Source organism: Gorilla gorilla, chromosome 1 (genome assembly GCF_029281585.2).
Source record: "Gorilla gorilla gorilla isolate KB3781 chromosome 1, NHGRI_mGorGor1-v2.1_pri, whole genome shotgun sequence".
Lineage (NCBI taxonomy): Eukaryota > Metazoa > Chordata > Mammalia > Primates > Hominidae > Gorilla > Gorilla gorilla.
In genome coordinates this window covers 185,568,264-185,586,363 of record NC_073224.2, presented here as the reverse complement: position 1 = coordinate 185,586,363, position 18,100 = coordinate 185,568,264, and the positions used below count along the sequence as shown (strand labels likewise).

General features: G+C 51.2%; 1 protein-coding gene across 9 annotated transcripts in view; it reads right to left on the bottom strand.

The window, feature by feature from the left end:
- SSBP3 (single stranded DNA binding protein 3) overlaps positions 1-17,496 on the bottom strand; it is a 179,228-nt gene extending 161,732 nt beyond the window's left edge. For 4 of the 9 annotated variants that reach the window (XM_031004649.3, XM_031004657.3, XM_031004660.3 and 1 more), the window contains exons 1-4: positions 17,058-17,496; positions 15,963-16,035; positions 15,678-15,739; positions 12,969-13,053 (exon numbers count right to left, since the gene is read on the bottom strand). In XM_031004649.3, coding sequence (XP_030860509.1) covers positions 12,969-13,053; positions 15,678-15,739; positions 15,963-16,035; positions 17,058-17,113 — 276 coding nt within the window. In that variant the 5' untranslated portion in view covers positions 17,114-17,496. Of the gene's footprint in view, positions 1-12,968; positions 13,054-15,677; positions 15,740-15,962; positions 16,036-16,234; positions 16,727-17,057 lie in introns of those variants that run through there. The other 5 variants (XM_031004641.3, XM_055349709.2, XM_055349720.2 and 2 more) reach the window with 4 other exon arrangements.
- Between the last annotated feature and the right edge of the window lie 604 nt (positions 17,497-18,100).

Sequence of the window (18,100 nt, the reverse complement as noted above, 5' to 3'; positions counted from 1 at the left end):
CAGTCCTGGGGGAAACATGAGGGATGTCCCTCTACAGAGGTCAACCCTGGCCATGCCAGGACAAAGTGAGAAGGCACCACTGCTAGGTGGGTCCTGCCTAAGGATTCTAACCAGGTTTCTGGAAAACTTCACTGGGGGCTCTTGAGGCATTGCTAATATTGTTTAAGTTCTAGAAGAATCGGGTCTGCCTCAATTGAAATGGAACTGAAATTTCCAATGTTTTTCTGTTGACTAGAATTCTGTTCTACCAACCTAGCGTGCTCACGTTGGTTCCCCTGAGCTGATGAGAAAGTCTCATCAGCAGCTATATAGTTCTCATTTTCCACATTTCTTCATTAAAATTAATGGTGACTCAATGCATGCAATCTCTTTGTAAATAAAATATTTTCAAGCCTGGAGTCCACAGGGGGTGGTAAGAGATTTAATAAAAGGGAGCCTTTTAAGTGAAGAGATAGCAAACCTTTTCTTTAAGTCACATAGGTCCCAAAGCCAAGATGTTTTCTTCCTGGACGAGGTCATTAAAAACCAGCCCAATCCCTCTACCCACAGAGAAGCACCGCACCAGTCAGGAACCCTATGAGCCCAGGCCAGGCTTCAGCTGGCTCATCTCCGTCAGGACCCACCTGGTCCTGCCAGCCTCAGCATCAAACCACTCCAGGCTGGGCAGGGGGTCATCAATTAATGAGACAGAAAAGATGCCAAATCTGGGCCGGGCACAGTGGCTTACACCTGTAATCCCAGCACTTTGGGAGGCCGAGGCAGGAGACTGCTTGAGGCCAGGATTTTGAGACCAGCCTGGGCAACATGGCAAACCCTGTCTCTACCAAAAAAAAATAAAAATAAAAAAATAGAAAAGTTAGCTGGGCATGGTGGCACATGCCTGTAGTCCCAGTTACTTGGGAAGGCTGAGCCGGGAGAATCACCTGAGCCTGGGGAAGCTGAGGCTGCAGTGAGCCGAGATCATGCTACTGCACTCCAGCCTGGGCAACACAGTGAGACCCTGTCTCAAAAAAAAAAAAAATTTTTTTTTTTTTTTTTAATTAAGAAGACAAACCTATTAAGTCTACCTTGCCCATGACTGAATCCCTCTAAGTGCCTCCATTTCCTTCTCTACAAAATAGGAATAACAGAACTTAACCCACAGGGCTGTTTTGAGTATGACAATAGACAAAACCTAAAGCACTTACAACAGTGCCTGGCATACGGTTAGCACTCAATAATTGTTTGCTATTGTTATCAGTTCTTCCGTCATGAAATGGGAGGAATGCCTGTCTCCTACATTGTCCAACAGAGAGATAACTAAGAATGCCTTTTAAGGGTCTGAACACATAGTAAGTGCTCAATAAGCATTGGTTTGCTTTGTTAAATAGAGAACTCATTATTACTAAGCCATAATGCTGTCGTTTAGAAATTTATCCCTCACCAAGAACTCACCACCCCAACTCCCAATGGTCAACCTCCCATGAAGACTGTCGCTCTCTAAAATCCCAGGGACCCGAGGCAAACATCCTGATTTCCTCCTAGTCTCTTCTCTTCCAGCTCTCTCTGAAGAAGACGCTGCCAGCAGAATAACACCAAAGAAAGTATGTGGCGACAGTCAACTAGATTTAAGTTCATTTTCTGTAGCTTGGGGTCAGAATCGACTGAAGCACTCTGATGATCAAGTTTTCTGCAATTCCCTATTCCACGCATTAGCTCGCTGACAGAAATTCACTGCGGTATTTAAAGTGGCAGCCATCACAACTAACTCAAATTGTATTGGCTTCCCCGATGCTGAAATGCTCTGCTGAAACCATCAATTGGCCAATTCGGAGATAACGTGGTGGCTGAAATTCCCTGTCATGCTGTAAAATCCCCTTTTGAAGCGGCTCACCAGCGCAGAGATCGTGGAGAGCCCCGCCCGGAGCTGCGGGCCAGGGCCGCCACCCGTAACACAAGCGGGCTCCGAGTGGGATCTGGCCGGCAGGCGGGCGGCGCTGCCAAGAGGAAGAGCCTCCAGAGAGAGGAGAACATTTTCTACTGGAAGCCTTCTAAAAGCCGGCGAGCAGAGACCGGCAGTGCGCACACGCCCGGCACCAGGCCTGCCCACTGGGCCATCTGCCCCCTCAGCACCGGCTGGATGGCCAAAGCCACACGAAGCTCTCAGCCTCTCCCAAAGAAAGCTGCAAAATTCCTAAAGGATGGCACAGACACAGACATGGGCGCCAGCCTCTTAGGTGGAGGTTTTCTCAAGTCAGTGGTGGCCCCAGGCTTGCTGTGTCACCAGCCTCAGTGTCCCCATCTGGAAACTGAGTGTCTCCTTCTTCTTGCACATCTGAAACAGCCTTCTCAAAGGGGACCACAACTCACAAAGCATTTTCATGTGCTCTCACCCAACTTCCAAAAAGCTGGAGGGGCAGAAAAAAGCCGGCCACTGTTTCCTATCATTTTGCAGACACCAGACAACTTACCCAAGGCCATCTGAAAGAATCAGATCTTGTACCTTGGTCATCCAAGTCCAAATCCCATGTACGGCCCACAACACTGCATCTAATGGTAATGGCAAAGCCCGGCAGGCAGCGGGCAATAACTGCCCACCAACCATCTGCCATTTCCATCCGGTCTATAAAGCTACGCTCTGCCCCTCTCAGAGCTCAAAGCGCTGCAGCAGTATCCCGGAATGTGGGAGAGGCCTGCTCCCCCTCCTCCACTGCCTCCTCTCTCAAACAGCCTTTTGTGACTGGGAAAGAAGGATCAGAGGAAAACCTCAGGCAGCGGCCCCAGGGAGCAGTTGTGCTTCTTAAGGTCAGAGGACTGTGAAACAGAAGTGAAATGTCAGGCGCTTCACCCAAACACACAAAGAGCAGGGGACACAAAACCTGCCCTGGAAGCTGTGCAAACAGCTGTCACCAGGAGGGGACAGGGAGTTTGGGAGGCTGGGTCAACCTCGGTCAGACAGGATGCCTTACGACCTATTCTTACTACTGCCACTGCCTGAGCCTTGTTCAGACACAAGCTCCACAGGGGGCAAGGAACCCCCCCCCCCCCCCCACCCACCTCAATCACAGACAGGCAGAAGGAGCTGCCCCACAGCCAGCCAGCAGGGACAGGCTGCAAACTCCTCCAGCTTTGCCTAGAGAGCCACATGGACTCTGCTATTAAGAAGAGTGTCCCTGCGCTCTCAGGCCCTCTCCTCCTGCGCCCACTCCAGAGTGGTCCAGGCCGCAGTCCCACCCCCTCCAATGGGAGCTGTTACTTCCTCTGCCTTCAACAAGCATCTGTTGGGATTTTCTGTGTGTTCAATGAACTAAGACTATGGCAGCAAACCACAGAGACAAAGGTACCAAGTGCCCGCCAGGCACCACTCTGAAAGCACAAGATGTGGTGGGGAAACAATTCCCTGAGAACTCTCTAAGGTATGGATCATTTCCTTCTAGTACAGATCTGGAAACTGAGGCTCAGCAATTGCTTGTCTCTTGACCCAAGTCACTTAACTTGTAGGAACTAAGATTCAGTCTCAGCTGTCTCTGGGCTAGTGGCCTTCTGACTTTGCGTTGAGCCCCAAAAAAAGGCAAATACTACAACACTAACCCAGGGCACACATACTTTTATATGCACACATAAATCACTGAAAACAGACATTTCCAGAAACAATATTTGTGTTTACTCTGTGTAATACGGTTGTTTCTTTTTTGGTAATTACCAGTCATGACCCACTAAGTTGGTTTCATGATGTATTAATGGGTCACAGCTCACAGTTTACAAACAGTGCTTCACCACGTGCCCCTTGTCCATCTTCATTAAAACGAGTACTTAACACACTTGATGCCTGGGCAGGAATCAAATCCTTCTCACTTCTCAAGGCTCAGAGCCTTGCTCACAGACCCCAGAATGCATTCAAGACCTGCAATAGGCCCCAGGAATGGGGTGGCAGAAAGGGCAAGTAAAGTTCCTCCCCTCAAGGAGCTTTCATTCCAGAAAGGGGAAGGAAGAGACACAACCTTAACTGAAATAACTCTCCTTCCAGGCAGCTGGTAACAAACGACTAAGAGAGTTACAGAGTTAGTTCCTGGCGAAAAAACAGAAGAGGGATGTCTTCCCATAGGAGTCATCCTGGCAGGCCTGGTGGAGGCAGCCACATTCCAGGCTAGCATTGGCTCTACAGAAGAATAGTTGGCAGGGGAGGAAAAAACCCTCTCAGGTGGTATGGTACCAAGCGGGAATCATGGTGAAGAGGCCAAAGTGGCTGGGGAAAGCGCCTGTTCCAGATTCCTAGAAAATGAGAAGTCACTAGGAGAGAAGAAAATGGACAGTGATGGGGCAACTTCAGGCCAGGCGCAGGCCAGGAGCATCTGTGCGTCCACTCTTTTCTCATCCTCACAAGCACCAGGGCTGGTTTGGAAGCTGCATATGTGACTTGCTCCTCCAATCACTGGGGCAGGGAGAACATAATGTGACTTGCCCCCACAATCCCCCAGGGGTACCTGAAACCCAGGGATCCAGAGAGCTGATCAACAGGGGAGCTAGCCCATGATGGTTCACACTTCACAGGCACACACCTCTCACCCCAACGTCATTCTGCTGGCCCCTTGTTATCAATCACTGAGAACACTGCCCATCAGGAAGCCAGGACTCAGACCAGGCCGGAGGTGAGGTAAGAAAAATGACAGCACAGGCCGGGTGTAGTGGCTCACACCTATAATCCCAGCACTTTGAGAGGCCCTGACAGTAGGATCCTTTGAAGCCAGAAATTCAAGACCAGCCTAGGCAACAAAGCAAGACCACATCTCTACAAAACATTAAAAATAAATTTAAAAAAGAAAAATGACAGCACACATTTATGCAGAACTTGCACTATGCTAGGCACTATTATATATTGTGTGTATGTGTGTAAACTTAATCTTTATGACCTTATAAAGGCATACTTTATTTTTTTATTTTTTTGAGACTGAGTCTCGCTCTATCACCTAGGCTGGAGTGCAGTGATGCAACCTTGGCTCACTGCAACCTCCACCTCCCGGGTTCAAATTATTCTCCTGCCTCAGCCTCCAGAGTAGCTGGGACTACAGGCGCCCACCACCACGTCTGGCTAATTTTTCTATTCTTAGTAAAGACAGAGTTTCATCATGTTGGCCAGGCTGGTTTCTAATTCCTGACCTCAAGTGATTCGCCTGCCTCGGCCTCCCAAAGTGTTGGGATTACAGGAGTTAGCCACTGCGCCCGGCCTGGTATACTTTATAAACCCCATTTTCCACCCGAGGAAGTTGAGGCTCAGAGGTTACTTAAGGTGCCCATGTTTGCACAGCTCGTAACTGCAACAAGGCAAAGGAAAGAAAGCATCCTGGACTATTGATTAGGCTTGCAGGCAGGTTTGAGTTCCACTGGAAACTTCACGCAGGGCACCTTTCCCTCTGGGCATGTTTCTTTAGCTACTTGAAAGAACACTAGGTGACCTCCAGTTCCATCACCTGCAATCCTGCTATTTATATCTATGATAAATATATATTTCGTTACAACACAGGGGTGGGACTGTTTATCTCCCCCCACCGCCCCCCCTACTCCATACTGACTGTATCTTGGTCTCTTAGAAAAACAAGATCATTCCACACAGTTCTTTTTAAGCCCACATCTCATCCTGGACTGCATCTGTCTCTTCAACTAGACAGTGAGCATAGTAGGAGCTTGGTAACCTCAAAATACGGTAGTGTCTTATTCTCCTGGTCTGGGGGCCGACTGATCAAGGCCTCAGGGTCACCTCAGGAAGTCAAAAGAAAAAGAAGCCAATGTGGCCAGAATCAGCTTCCCATGGACCTGCCATGGCTGACACTTCCCTTCTCAAGCTCACTGTCTCCTTAAGACTCCTTTTTTTTTTTTTTTTGAGACAGATCTGCCTCTGTCCCCCATGCTGGAGTGCAGCGGCGCCATCTCGGCTCACTGCAACCTCCACCTCCTGGGTTCACACCATTCTCCTGCCTCAGCCTCCCAAGTAGCTGGGACTACAGGCGCCCGCCACTATGCCCAGCTAATTTTTTTGTATTTTTAATAGAGATGGGGTTTCACCACGTTAGCCAGGATGGTCTCGATCTCCTGAACTCGTGATCCGCCAGCCTCAGCCTCCCAAAGTGCTGGGATTACAGGCATGAGCCACCGCGCCCGGCTAAGACTCCTTTTTTTTTTTATTGTATGTGGGAATCGCCTTTGTGGGATTTCCATATACAATAAAAGGGGATTCCCTTATACAATAAAAAAAAATCAGGCACAGTCTGAGCACCTGCCAGGGCAGGATACATACCAAAGAGAACAGTGCAAGACTCCTCATTTCATCCCTGTTAACAATGACACAGGATTTCACAGCACAACCAACTTTCCCTGGACAGCTTTCCATGCCTCTCTCAAGGCCGTCCCCATGGTGGGCTGTGCCAGGACAACCCTTGAGCCTATTTTACAGTAAAGAGATGGACCTTGAGAAACGAAGGCCCCCACAGCTAACAAGGACATGAAGCTGAAATGCAAATCTAGATTCCTACTGATGCCAAGCTGCATGCCCTCTGGGCCTTACCATTTAGCCATGCAGTGGCCACACGCAGGAGTGGGACAGGACCATTCTGCCCAATACAGATAAGGTGCACAGACATCTCAGAGACGCCATTTATCAGTACCAGTCTGTGACAGGACTGCCAGCTCTGCCCCTTGAGGGGGTGCAGGGGTGAGACATGACAGCAGGGACGGGCGGTGGGGGGGTTTAGAATCAATCCTCCCTGGATACTGACGGATGACTGTACTATATTACTTAACCCTCACAACCACTATGCAAAGGAATCAGCATTCCCCCATTCTACAGATGGGAAAACTGAGGCTCTCGGCCAGGAAATGAGGATCCCTGACGATTTCCAGCCAAGAAATGACAAAGTGGAGACTAGAATTCACATGGGAGTCCAAGCCACCAGTCACAACCCAAACCCTTTAAAATCCAGAGGATTCAAAACCCAGGAAAAGAAATACACAACACAGACACAAAACATTGCTAAAACTCACCTTGCCAAGGCTACAAAAAACCCCGTTACCGTCCAGGCGTGGTGGCTCACGCCTGCAATCCCAGCACTTTGGGAGGCTGAGGCAGTCAGATCACAATGTCAGGAGTTCGAGACCAGCCTGGCCAAGATGGTGAAACCCTGTCTCCACTAAAAATACAAAAAATTAGCTGGGTGTGGTGGCACGCGCCTGTAATCCCAGCTACTCAGGAGGCTGAGGCAGGAGAATCACTTGAACCCGGGAGGCGGAGGTTGCAGTGAGCCGAGATCGCGCCATTGCACTCCAGCCTGGGTGACAGAGTGAAACTCCATTTCAGGAAAAAAAAAAAAAACCCCATTACCCCAGCGAATCAAAAACAAACAGTCATGATTGTCTATTTGCTCTAAGAGCTCCCAGCAACATGTATTAAAGAAGTTTATGTGAATCGTCTAATGCACTTGTGCCGTGGTCAGAATTATTACCAAGCTAAAAAAGATTAATTTTTCTAAATACTCTAAACCCTCAGACACTATTATAAAGGCTACAGCTAGTGCCACATTTCTGTTATCTTGGCTGACAGACCCCCAAGCACACACACCTCCCTGCCACTTCTCCCTGTTAAGGCTTAAACACACACACACTCACATACAGAGGCAGGGAAGTCATGGGAAGGGGGCCAGGCACCCTTGACTAGGGTTCCCCACTCGAGACCCTGCCTCCCTCACAAAATAGAGACGACCTAAGGAACTGTGGGGAGAGCTGGGTGTCTCCCAGCTCCCTCTGAGTGCTGGCTGGCACAGAGCTAACTCTTGGTCCAAGTTTGCAAATGCTTAGCTAACAAAGATGGCATTATGCGAAAGACTGGTGCACACTGCTGGTCTGGGAGTTCAAATGAAGTGACCACTGCCAAAAATTTTGTTTGGGTCCCCACCACTCCCCCCGCCCCACCTCCCGCCTTGAAATAAAGGGCAAGGATTTGCAATTTGGGGTCTTGCCGCCACTTGAAACCCATTAAGGTGGCTGCACTGCTCGGGTTCTGGCAAAATGCAACTCCAGTTTCTCATTTAATGTTTAATTAGCTACCGATGGAGGAGTCTGGCAGCCTCTGGGGTTAAGAGGAATTGCAGAAAACAGGGCGGGAGCTTAAAGAGGGGCTGCAACCCAAAGCCTATGCTCCAAGGGGAATGGGGGAGAGGGGAAAAAAAAAAGTGTGTATGTTTTGTGTTTTTAATCTGCCACACAAGGGTGCCAAGGGTCAGAGCCAAAGGCAATGCCGTGAACTTGCCAGGACCTCTGGGCAGATAGCTAGCCTGGCTTATCACAGGGCAGCACACTCCCCCAGCTCTTTGCAGCCCAGCTGCAGGCCTTCTCCACCTATTCCAGCCTGCACTGCCACCCTCTCGTCCCCCTCCCCCGAAAGGGTTCTGGCAGGCATGGACACTCCCTGCCTGGCAGGAACCTCAGCTCAGCACATCCAAGGAGAGCCCTCTCAAATATCACTTTGCTATTTCAAACCCACCAAGGACGCTGGACCCCTGCCACACAGCCACAAATACCTCAGTGCCTGCCCACGCCCATGACTCTGGGGCACTTTCCTACTTTAAACCAACCCTCCTCAAGGCAAAGTCTCCCCTCTGCTGAGGGAGGAGTCAGCAGAGTCTTGCTGGGGTGGGAGAGCAGAGTCTTGCTGGGGTGGGAGGACAGGGCCAGGGAGCCAGCCTCACTGAGGTGGAGCACACAACAGCCAAGATGAAAGGGAACTCAGGTCTTCAGAGGAAGGAAACTGAGGCAAGCAAGGAAAATTCATCAAGGTCATGGAACTCCATGTCCATTTCACTCCCAAAGTTCTTCACTGGGAATCAGAGAGGCCTGGGGTTGGAGCAGCTGTCCATGAGCCTCCTGAAACCATGCACAAAGCCCCCTTTATGAGGGCTTTCTGGAAATACTGTCCATAGCTTTTATCACATTTTCCCTGCCAAAAGTTAAGAGCCGTTGTACCACAACAAACCCCCTTCCCAGAGTTCAGGTCTCGCCTCTGCCAGTGACTCCACAATTCACCTCGCAGGGGCTTCCGTTCAATTCTGTTAAGTTCATTTCTTCAGTGAACATGTCGGGGGGCACCAACCAGCATACCCGGTGCCAGGTATGCTTCAGGTCAACTGCAAATATCTCCCCTCTGTTTTGCAGGGATTCTCTATCAAGTAAGTGTCAATAAAAGCTGAGAGGCAGAACTAGAAAGATAGAGGATTTCTAGTCTCAGCTCTGCCAACACCTGGCTGCCTGCCCTTGGACAAGCCACCTAAACTCTAGGGTTCAGTTTCCTCATCTGTAAAATGGGAGTGAGATTTTGTAACAAAACCCAACCGACGAGGCAGCTGCAAAGTCCAGCCACAATCACACACATGAAAACATGTTATAAAAAAGTACAGCAGGTATGTGTAGTGTAAGAATCCATCGCTATTCTCTAGTCTCTTTGGCTCAAAGGCCACTCATTTCTTGGCCTTCCAAATTCCACTCATTTCTTGACATCAAAAGGAAAACACAAAATTAGCTACCACATGGAGAAAAAGGATTGCTTGTTGTTTGAGAAGGCACCAAAGACACTTCCCTGCAGGTCCACCCTGGAGAAAGTCAAAGCGGAGAAGGTGGCCAGGACACCACTGGGCACACAGTTAGAGACACTCATGCAGCTGAAAGTGTCCACTCTACAAAAGGTCAGGACCCAGACAACAGTGTCTAAGAGAACCCAAAGAGATGCCCCAATGGGATCCCATGGGCTTTTGTCAACACTCTGAGATGCACTGCTCTGGCCTGAGGGTAACAGCAAGGAAATTACAATGGGACCGTGACCCTCCTCCCATGACCCGGGGGACCTCTTCTGATTTAATGCAAACCAATTTATCAGAAAAGTCCACTCCAGATGTGAGTTCCCCCAATGCTCCCGTTGCCCCTGTAAGCACTTCCTACCCACCGAAGATGGGTCTGGTATCCAGGCTGCACAAACTCCCCACACCCTGAGAATCTTTGGATCTCCTTGATAGAAAACAGAAGGTCAGTCAACAGACACTTATTTACACTCTACTTGATTTTCTAAAAAGTAGTTAAGGCAACTAGTTAATTGACTTCAAAATCACCTTGTTCGAGAGCACCCGCAACAATTATGTCTCTAAAAGAACACCATTCAAGGCTCACTCACCCCAAGTGACTTACTCATTCTTACCTAACTCCTTCATACAATCAGCACGTGTGCCTGCTACACGGAAGGTACTGTAGGAGCTACAGAGATGAATAGTTCACGGTCTCGACCATGGAAAAAATTAATAGGCTGTCGCCAGAAAGACAACCCTAAGTGAGAAGTTAGGTGGAATAGTGCCAACAAATGGTACTTGCCATGGGCCTGCAGGGCAAGCCAGGTGGTGTTAGAAACACCCATTCCAGAGTCAGTCATGACTCCATGTGTGTGCATTCGAACTACCACTTCCCAGCTGGGAATTAACCACTGTGTGCCTCAGCTGCTTCATCTGCAAAATGGAGCGAACAACAAGCCTTCTCTCGTCGGGTCTCTGGCAGGACATGAGGGACTGAACCTACAGCAGTTAGCAGAGTGTCCTGGCACATGGAAAGCTGCCAACAGAGGCTTTGTATAGGTGGTTTTTATAGATACGGAGGCGTGATCACAGAATGCAGAAAACTATCTCATAAGTCTTCCAAGAAGGAGATCTTAAAAGATGAATAGGATTTGAATGGGTAAGAGAGGAATGCATTCCAGGCAAGAGGAAGGAGTCAGCAAGAAGCTACTGCAATCATTCTAGCAAGAAGGAATGAAGGTTAACTAGACTGTAGCCACAAGAAGGGAGAGACTAGATGAAGACTGGAGAAAGACAAAAAGAAAAGTGGGTTCCTTTTCCTAATTTTCTCAAGTTCTTCTTAGTTTTCCACTTGCTTCTCTGCTGTCACCCCTCCAACTCAGTGCTACCCCTTAACTCCTTCATAATCCCCATTCATCACTCCATCCCTCCTCCCACAGGCTCTGACTCTCAGGCCACATGATACCAGGTGGAGCCCAATTCAGAAAAAAAGGTTTTTACACCCCACACATATGAAGTGTAGGCCTCAATGAGGGTGACCTCATCTCTTAGTAGCATCTTCTAAATGTCAACGCCAACCTCAGTGATCTCTATACAATTCTACTGCCATTCCTCAGCAAATTACTGAAAGCAAACCCATGTGCAAACTTTCACGGCCGCCATATTGTTTCAGGATGGAAGATGACACCACAAGTTGCCAAAGACTCTCAAATTTATAGAGCACCGAACTTGGTTAAAATCATTAACTTCTCTGAAAGGTACAGGCAAAAAATAGCATAGATATGCTACATCAAGAGAGTGAAAGACCCACCCACCCATCCCCAGATTCTAAAATGAAACTATTTACATAGCAGTCAAAAACTAGCAACAGTGTCGGCTGTTCACAGGTTTAGGAAAAAAACCATGCAAGATTTTTACTAGGTAGAAAGGTCAAATTCATCAACTATTTTTATATGGCTGTGTACCTCTTAGCCTCCCTGAACATCCAGGTCAGGAAACCTTATCACCATGGGATTTTCCCAGAAGAACCACATCATAAGTGAACCGGTGACCTCTCCCTTTCACTACCATGTAAGTTTACCAGACCAGAAGTACCATTCATCAGCTTCTCTTTTTCAGCCCTGAAGAGGGCACAAGAACTGCTCAATTTCCTCAGCGTTGCATTCCAAGAGCATTAACTTTTCATTCACAACAAAACTGCATCACATTGAATATTCTCAAAACCAGTAGGCCACCACCTGAGTCTCTAACTCCTCACATTACAGGAGAAATTTTCACCATGAAGACATTGGTGATCATGGGATTTGACCACTTGTGAAATAACCAGATGGATCTGGTCTCCTAGCCAATTTCCACCTCCACATGCAGGGAACTCAGATGGCTGGGCCAAGCAGGTGGGACCCATTGACGTTCAAGAAACCAACTCCCAAGGACCCATGGTTTCCCAGGACCATTCCTACCCACTGCACACAGAAGAGCAAGACCATTAGATCACCTGCTATATGGACATGCTTAACTGTCTACAGGGCTAGCAAGAAGAACTGAACAGAGGCTATGGAAGACCTTCAGACACGTCCTCTTCCATCTCCCCAAGACAGATCCTAACCCATTTCATCAGATCATCAAGTGTGACTGCAACCCAGGTTTGAAACCCATGTTTGTTTGTTTTTCCTGACGGGGACTGCTATGGGAGATGAATAGATGGCAGACAACCCTCTCGTAATAATTTCATAAATCTTAAGAAACTCATCCAGGTAGAAAGTGAGTAACAGGGTAGAAAGAACTACAATCTGATGATGTTAACTATCTTCACAAGAATATTTTGGCCACAAGATTATGAACTAGCTGAGGATCTCAGAGTACAAATCGTCTTAGCAGATACAGTATGAGCCCACCCACACCAAACACACACACACACACACCCCCCCCCCCCCATAATTTGAAAGATCGCTCTCTGGAAAGTAGAGCAAGAGAGTCCATTCCACCAAATTCTCACTCAACTCCAAAACGCAAGTTTCCTATTGGCTTTTGTTTGTTACAATTTCTTCTTAAACCAACACTAAAGAGGCTTAGTCCCCTCTCAGCTAACTGTCCACTCTTAACATAAGTCTCACAGTTCTGAGTCCTGTACAACACCATTTAATTCTCCGGATAGATATCTACACAATTTTGCACAATTACAACATTATGAAACACCGTTCACCAAGTTAGAACACTGCTGGAGAAGGGTACCATTGGGAGGGCTGCAGAGAGGTGAGCAGGGGAACAGAAAGAAACGCAAGAAGCAAATAAAGACCACTGCCAACTGGCTGTGTGTTTGCTTTTCGTACTAGAGAAGTTAGAGCTATCCAACCCTATAATTATTGCTAGGATTAAAAATGTGTTACTCACATAATCATGAAAGGCTTTTGCTTCACTTGAATGTTCACAAGTGTCTCTCCTTTCAGGAGCTGCACAGTAAAGGTCCCAAAATACACTGCGAGGAGGAAAATAAAATAAGGTCAGGTTACTAATTATTACTTGTGTACACAAGGGCAAGTGCACGATGCATGGCGCTAACAGTACTAGGTCTCCCAAAGGCTCAATCCCACCTTATCAGCTCTCATTGGGCAAACAGCCTAGAAAACAAAACACGTCCAACTTCTTCTGGCAAGCCAGCCATTAGTAATGGCAGTAATAGTTCTTATATATCAAATACCTACTACATGCCGGATGCTTCACACCCGTATTACTTGTGTCTACCATATACTGTAAGGTAGGCAATTTTCTCTCCACTTTACAGAGGGGGCAACTGAAGCTCCAAGGGGTTAGTAGAACCTACTCATGGATGCCCTAGGAGGATGAACGCAAATGTGGATGAGAATCCATACTGTTCTAATCTGTTTCCTTTTTACCACCCAAACCAAAATGGCTGCATATCCTAAAAAAGGTTCAAGTGCCAAAGTCAGAACACAACTATGATTCATATATGCAGCGATTTGGAAGACTCTGGCAATAGGAACTTTACAGGCTCTTAATCCCAGAGCCCGCACCTCCACCCTTCCCACCTCACCCCCACTCCCACCCAAGCCCTCCCTCAAGGAATTCTTATGCAAGAACCACTCCTCCCTCCATGCACCAAAAAACACAAATCAGTTAGGCAAAGGACGGGTCATGGACAACCAAGTATCCAGTCCTTTCACATTGCAGTGCCTCTTCACAGAAGCACCTGTCAGCAAAGGGAAAGAAGGAAGCAGGCCTAGAAATGCCTGCCTCACCCCCCCACTAAAGATTTTGTATGGTCACTCCGACACTCTGTATTAAAATGAGAACAGACATACAAGTCCTATGTCAACCAATAAAGCCCTATTCAAACACGGAGTTGTCACTGATATTAACAAGGGACCTAAGAAACTCTCCAAATCAGGAGCCCGAGGCCCAGGGACAGAACAAGCTTAAAGGGTAAAGTGGGCACCAAAACCAAAGTCCGACTCCTGGTCCACTGCTCTTGTCCTCGTCACAAACAGCCAGCTCTGCAAGTCATCAGACAAGCATCTCACTCAAGGTGTGAATAATGCAGCCTGCCCCTCACCAGACAAGCTCCACTGCTTCCTCCCGCTGGAGAAAGCCTGGGTCATTTGCTCAGTGTCAAATCGCACAAACCAACTTCTACCAAACAGGGCCACAGCCACTCAAAGCCACCACCACCCGGGCCTAACACAACAGACTCTACGTTCCTGCGGCTGAGATAAGGATGGAGAAGTTTCAGGAGATTCTGGATATAACAGGAAAATCAGGACTTCTACTAGCTGCAGAAGGGGGCTGGAGAACATTGCTTTCTGTCTTCTGGAACCGTACACATCTGCTTACCTCCTCCACACGTTAAAGGTTTCTAACACTACAAATTCCCCGGCCCCTTCACTCATAAGCCTAAGTAACCTTCAATCATAAACCTAAGTTTCTACAAGATCCAAGCCGATCAGAGCCGCCAACCCCATCCACACACTCTCTCCAAAAACAGCCACGGAAAGCCTATCACCCACTCCTACAGGTGGAATCCTTCCGCCACACAAATGCCTCCAAGACCGGCAGTTCCGAGGTTGGCAGAAGTAATTAAAAACTCATTTTCTCTGCACAAGTTAGAACAGACACTTCATCCTCCTGCTGTTCTAAGAGACTTAAAACAGTAACCTGAGCTGGCAGATAAACCCGCTAAGATCCCAACGACAGGAGACAGGACACACCGTTTTGCTGAACTCCATCAAAATATCAAAAGCCACTCTGCTTTCTTTTCTTTTTCAAAAGGATGTCAAAGACTCCACCAGTCAGTCCCACAAAACACCCGGGTCATATACCTAGGGCAACTGGCTCCGGCTGACCCTAAGCTCCCTCTTGGCTGTCATATACCCAACACAGAGACCAGACCTGCGGTGGCCCCACACCCAAAGGACACAGAGGCCTGGTTAGAGAGTCACAGAGAGTGGGAGCCCCTAACTGGACACTGCGAGGTCGACTCTGACCAGTTAAGGTTCTGCGTAAAACAACACTTTGTGGTTTTAGTGGGGGAGGGGGGCGGGGAGCTCCCAGAGGAAAGGAAGGACCAGTCAGTCTGAATCAGTATCTTTAAAGGAAGTGGCAGCCCTTTCTTGCTCTTTCTCAGGGTGCCTGGAAAAAGCCCCGGTAGATGTCCTCTCTTAAGGTTGTGAGCTCCCGAGGAGAAAAAGGAAGGGACAGGCTGGTTGTAAAACAGACCTGGTATCCCCTCCACGCCGCCCCACCCCCACTCCTCTAATTAAAGCAACATGCAGAATTGACAAAAATCCTCCAATGTTTTCTCAAACCCCCCTGCCTAGAGCCCCAGAGTGAGATGTAAAAGTAAGGAGTTTCTACCCCAACACCACAGATGGTTTTGTCGTTTTTCCCCCCAAAACTTTAGGTAACATCCTCTTCGGCCCTTCTCCCCCTTGGCCAGCTGGGCCGGAGTGCCTCGAGGTGCCCCGCTCTGTGCAACGCAGAGGGCCACAGGGCGGAGGGCCTGCTCCAGGCCTCCCTTCTTTGTTCACTTGGACCCAGGGCTCACAACAAAACAAACACACATGCAAAACTATCACACAAACTTACCACCACCACGAGTGCAAAAACCCAGGCGGTTCTCCCAACGTGATGTTTTTTTCCCATCGAATCTGGAAAGGTAAGAGCAGAAGCAGTTTAGGGGAGCAGAGACGGGGTGGGCTGGGGGCTTCCCAGAGCCAAAAGGCTGGGAAGACCAACTAACAATAAATGCCAAAAGGTGATAAAAATTCAAAATGGTGGCCACAGTGGCTGCTCCTGAAAACAAAGGCTCTAAGAATAGTGGGGAGGAGGGGGGGTGTCAAGAAATTGGATGCTGGGGGGAGTCCCACTCACCTCCGATAAGAAGGTCTGTGCAGATTTCTGTGCTCCTACGTGCAGTAAATATTCGTAGACGTATAAAGCTAACCTGGAAAGTGGACAGGGGGCAAAGAGAGAGAGGGAAAGGCGTCAGATCCCACCGGCGCTCTCCAGGACCTTGCCAGCAGGCTTTGAGCCCTGTCTGCGCCGTCCCATTGTGGCCCCGACCAGAGGTAAGCAGCTAGCTCACCCCAAACAGGGCCGCCAGGTGCGAACAGTTAGGGGGTGGGGACCAGGGAACGCGTTACCTCAAGCAGTGAGGGATGGAGAGCAGCCCCCAAACTTGAACTTCCAAGTGGCGTCGCAGGCAAACCCACCTAGGTTCCTCAAACTCGCAAGCCACTCGACCCCACAGCCACCTTGCTTTTCTCGACCCACTGCTCGCTACGCTCTCGCCAGCTTTGGAGGTCCGAGGAGACTCGGCCCTGGACTCCGGGTGCTTGGCGCGCTCTGGAGAGGGCAGCAAAGCGCCACCCTCGTCACCTCCCCCCAAACAACTGTGCCCCAAGCCTGGGGCCAAGCCGGCGCCACCGTCGCTGCCCAGCCCGGCGTCCGAGGACGCGGAGCCGGTGACGAAGCCGAAGGCAGGGAAGGGAGAGCGCTCCCGGCCGAACAAAGCCCCCGGCACACACTCCTCACGCCGCGGGCGGACAAAAGGAGGCTTCGGGGCTGCAGAAGCCACGCGCCCCCTGCCCGCACCCGGTGGGCAAAGTGCGGCCACCGCGGCGAGCGCCCGGCTGGGGAGAACGTCGAGGCTCGCTGGCGGGACCTCGCCCACCACTCACCGCGGGCCCCCGCGCCCGACCCGCGCCACGGCCACCAAGTACCCCCTGCGGCGGCTCCCCCCGCCGCCCCTTCCCCGATCCCCCAACCTCCGCCGGCTCCCAACAATGGGCTCTCCCACGCCGCCCGCCGCGGCCTCGGGGAAGGGGCCAGGCAGGCGGCGCCTGGACCCGGGGACCCGAGGGCGCAGCAGCCTCCGGCCCCCGCCCGCCCTCCCACCTGCCTCCCACCGCCCGCCCGCCCGCAGCCCGGCGGCGGCGCGGCCGCCACTTGCAAAATAGGGCTTACTTTTCCCGAGCCTGCCCATCCGAGGGCACCGCCGAGCCTTTGCCTTTGGCAAACATGGTTTGCAGGGAAGAGGGCGCCAAGCCTCGCCGCCGCCGCCGCCGCCGCTACCGCTCCGGCTCTCCCGAGCTGCCCCTCGCTCCCGGCCCCCTCCCCGGCGCTCGCTCGCTCGCTCTCTAGCTCGCTGGCGCTCTCCTCGCCGCGCTCCCCTCCCTCCCCCCCCAGGCGCTGGCTCCGCGCTCTTTCCAGCTGTCAAAGCGTCAGCCCCGGCCGCGGCCCCATCGCCCTGGAACTCCTTCCGCGCCGGCTCGGCCTGGGGGTGCCGCCGCCGCCGCCCGCACGGCCGCCCGCTCTCCGCTCGCTCGCGCGCCCGCCCGGCTCCGCCTGCGCCGCCCTCTGCGCCTCCAGCACCGCTGCCGCCGCCGCCGCCGCCGCTGGTCTACTTGGAGCTCAACCGAACGTGGCTACCCGGGCGAGGGAGCGAGGCGGGCGGCAACGTCCCGCGATGGATGGCCGCCTCGGCCAATCGGCGCACGCGGGGGCGGGCCCAGGCCGGCTGGGAGGGACGCCCTGACAGCGCCGGCCGCGGCAGTCCCCGCTGCGGCCGCCTCCGCGGAGCCGCTGCCTGCTCCTGCGGGCGAACTGGGGGCGTCCGGGGGCGCGAGCCTCTTTCTGTCGCCGGGGCGGTGGGCGACGTGGACCGGGCTGGGGGCACCCTGGTCTCCTCGCCACAGCGAGGAGGGGGATCTGACCCGCGCTCCCCGCGGCGTGGACCACTGGGGGCTAGGGGGGCGCTGCGGCAGCGTCCGATGGGAGGGGGCGCAGACCCCCAAGCGGTCGCCGCTCGCTCCCTCCCGCCCCGTCCCTCTCCCTTATCTGCCCCTCAGCTCCCCCACCCGCGGCCCGCACCAGCCCAGCCCTTATCTCGCCCTCCGCTCTTGGTTGTCCTCCCCCTAGGCTCCGACCCCGACCCCCTCCCCAGACTCCAGCCCGGCCCCCAGCCCGCCCCGCCCCCGGGCTTCACTCTCGCCCAGTCTGGCTTCCGA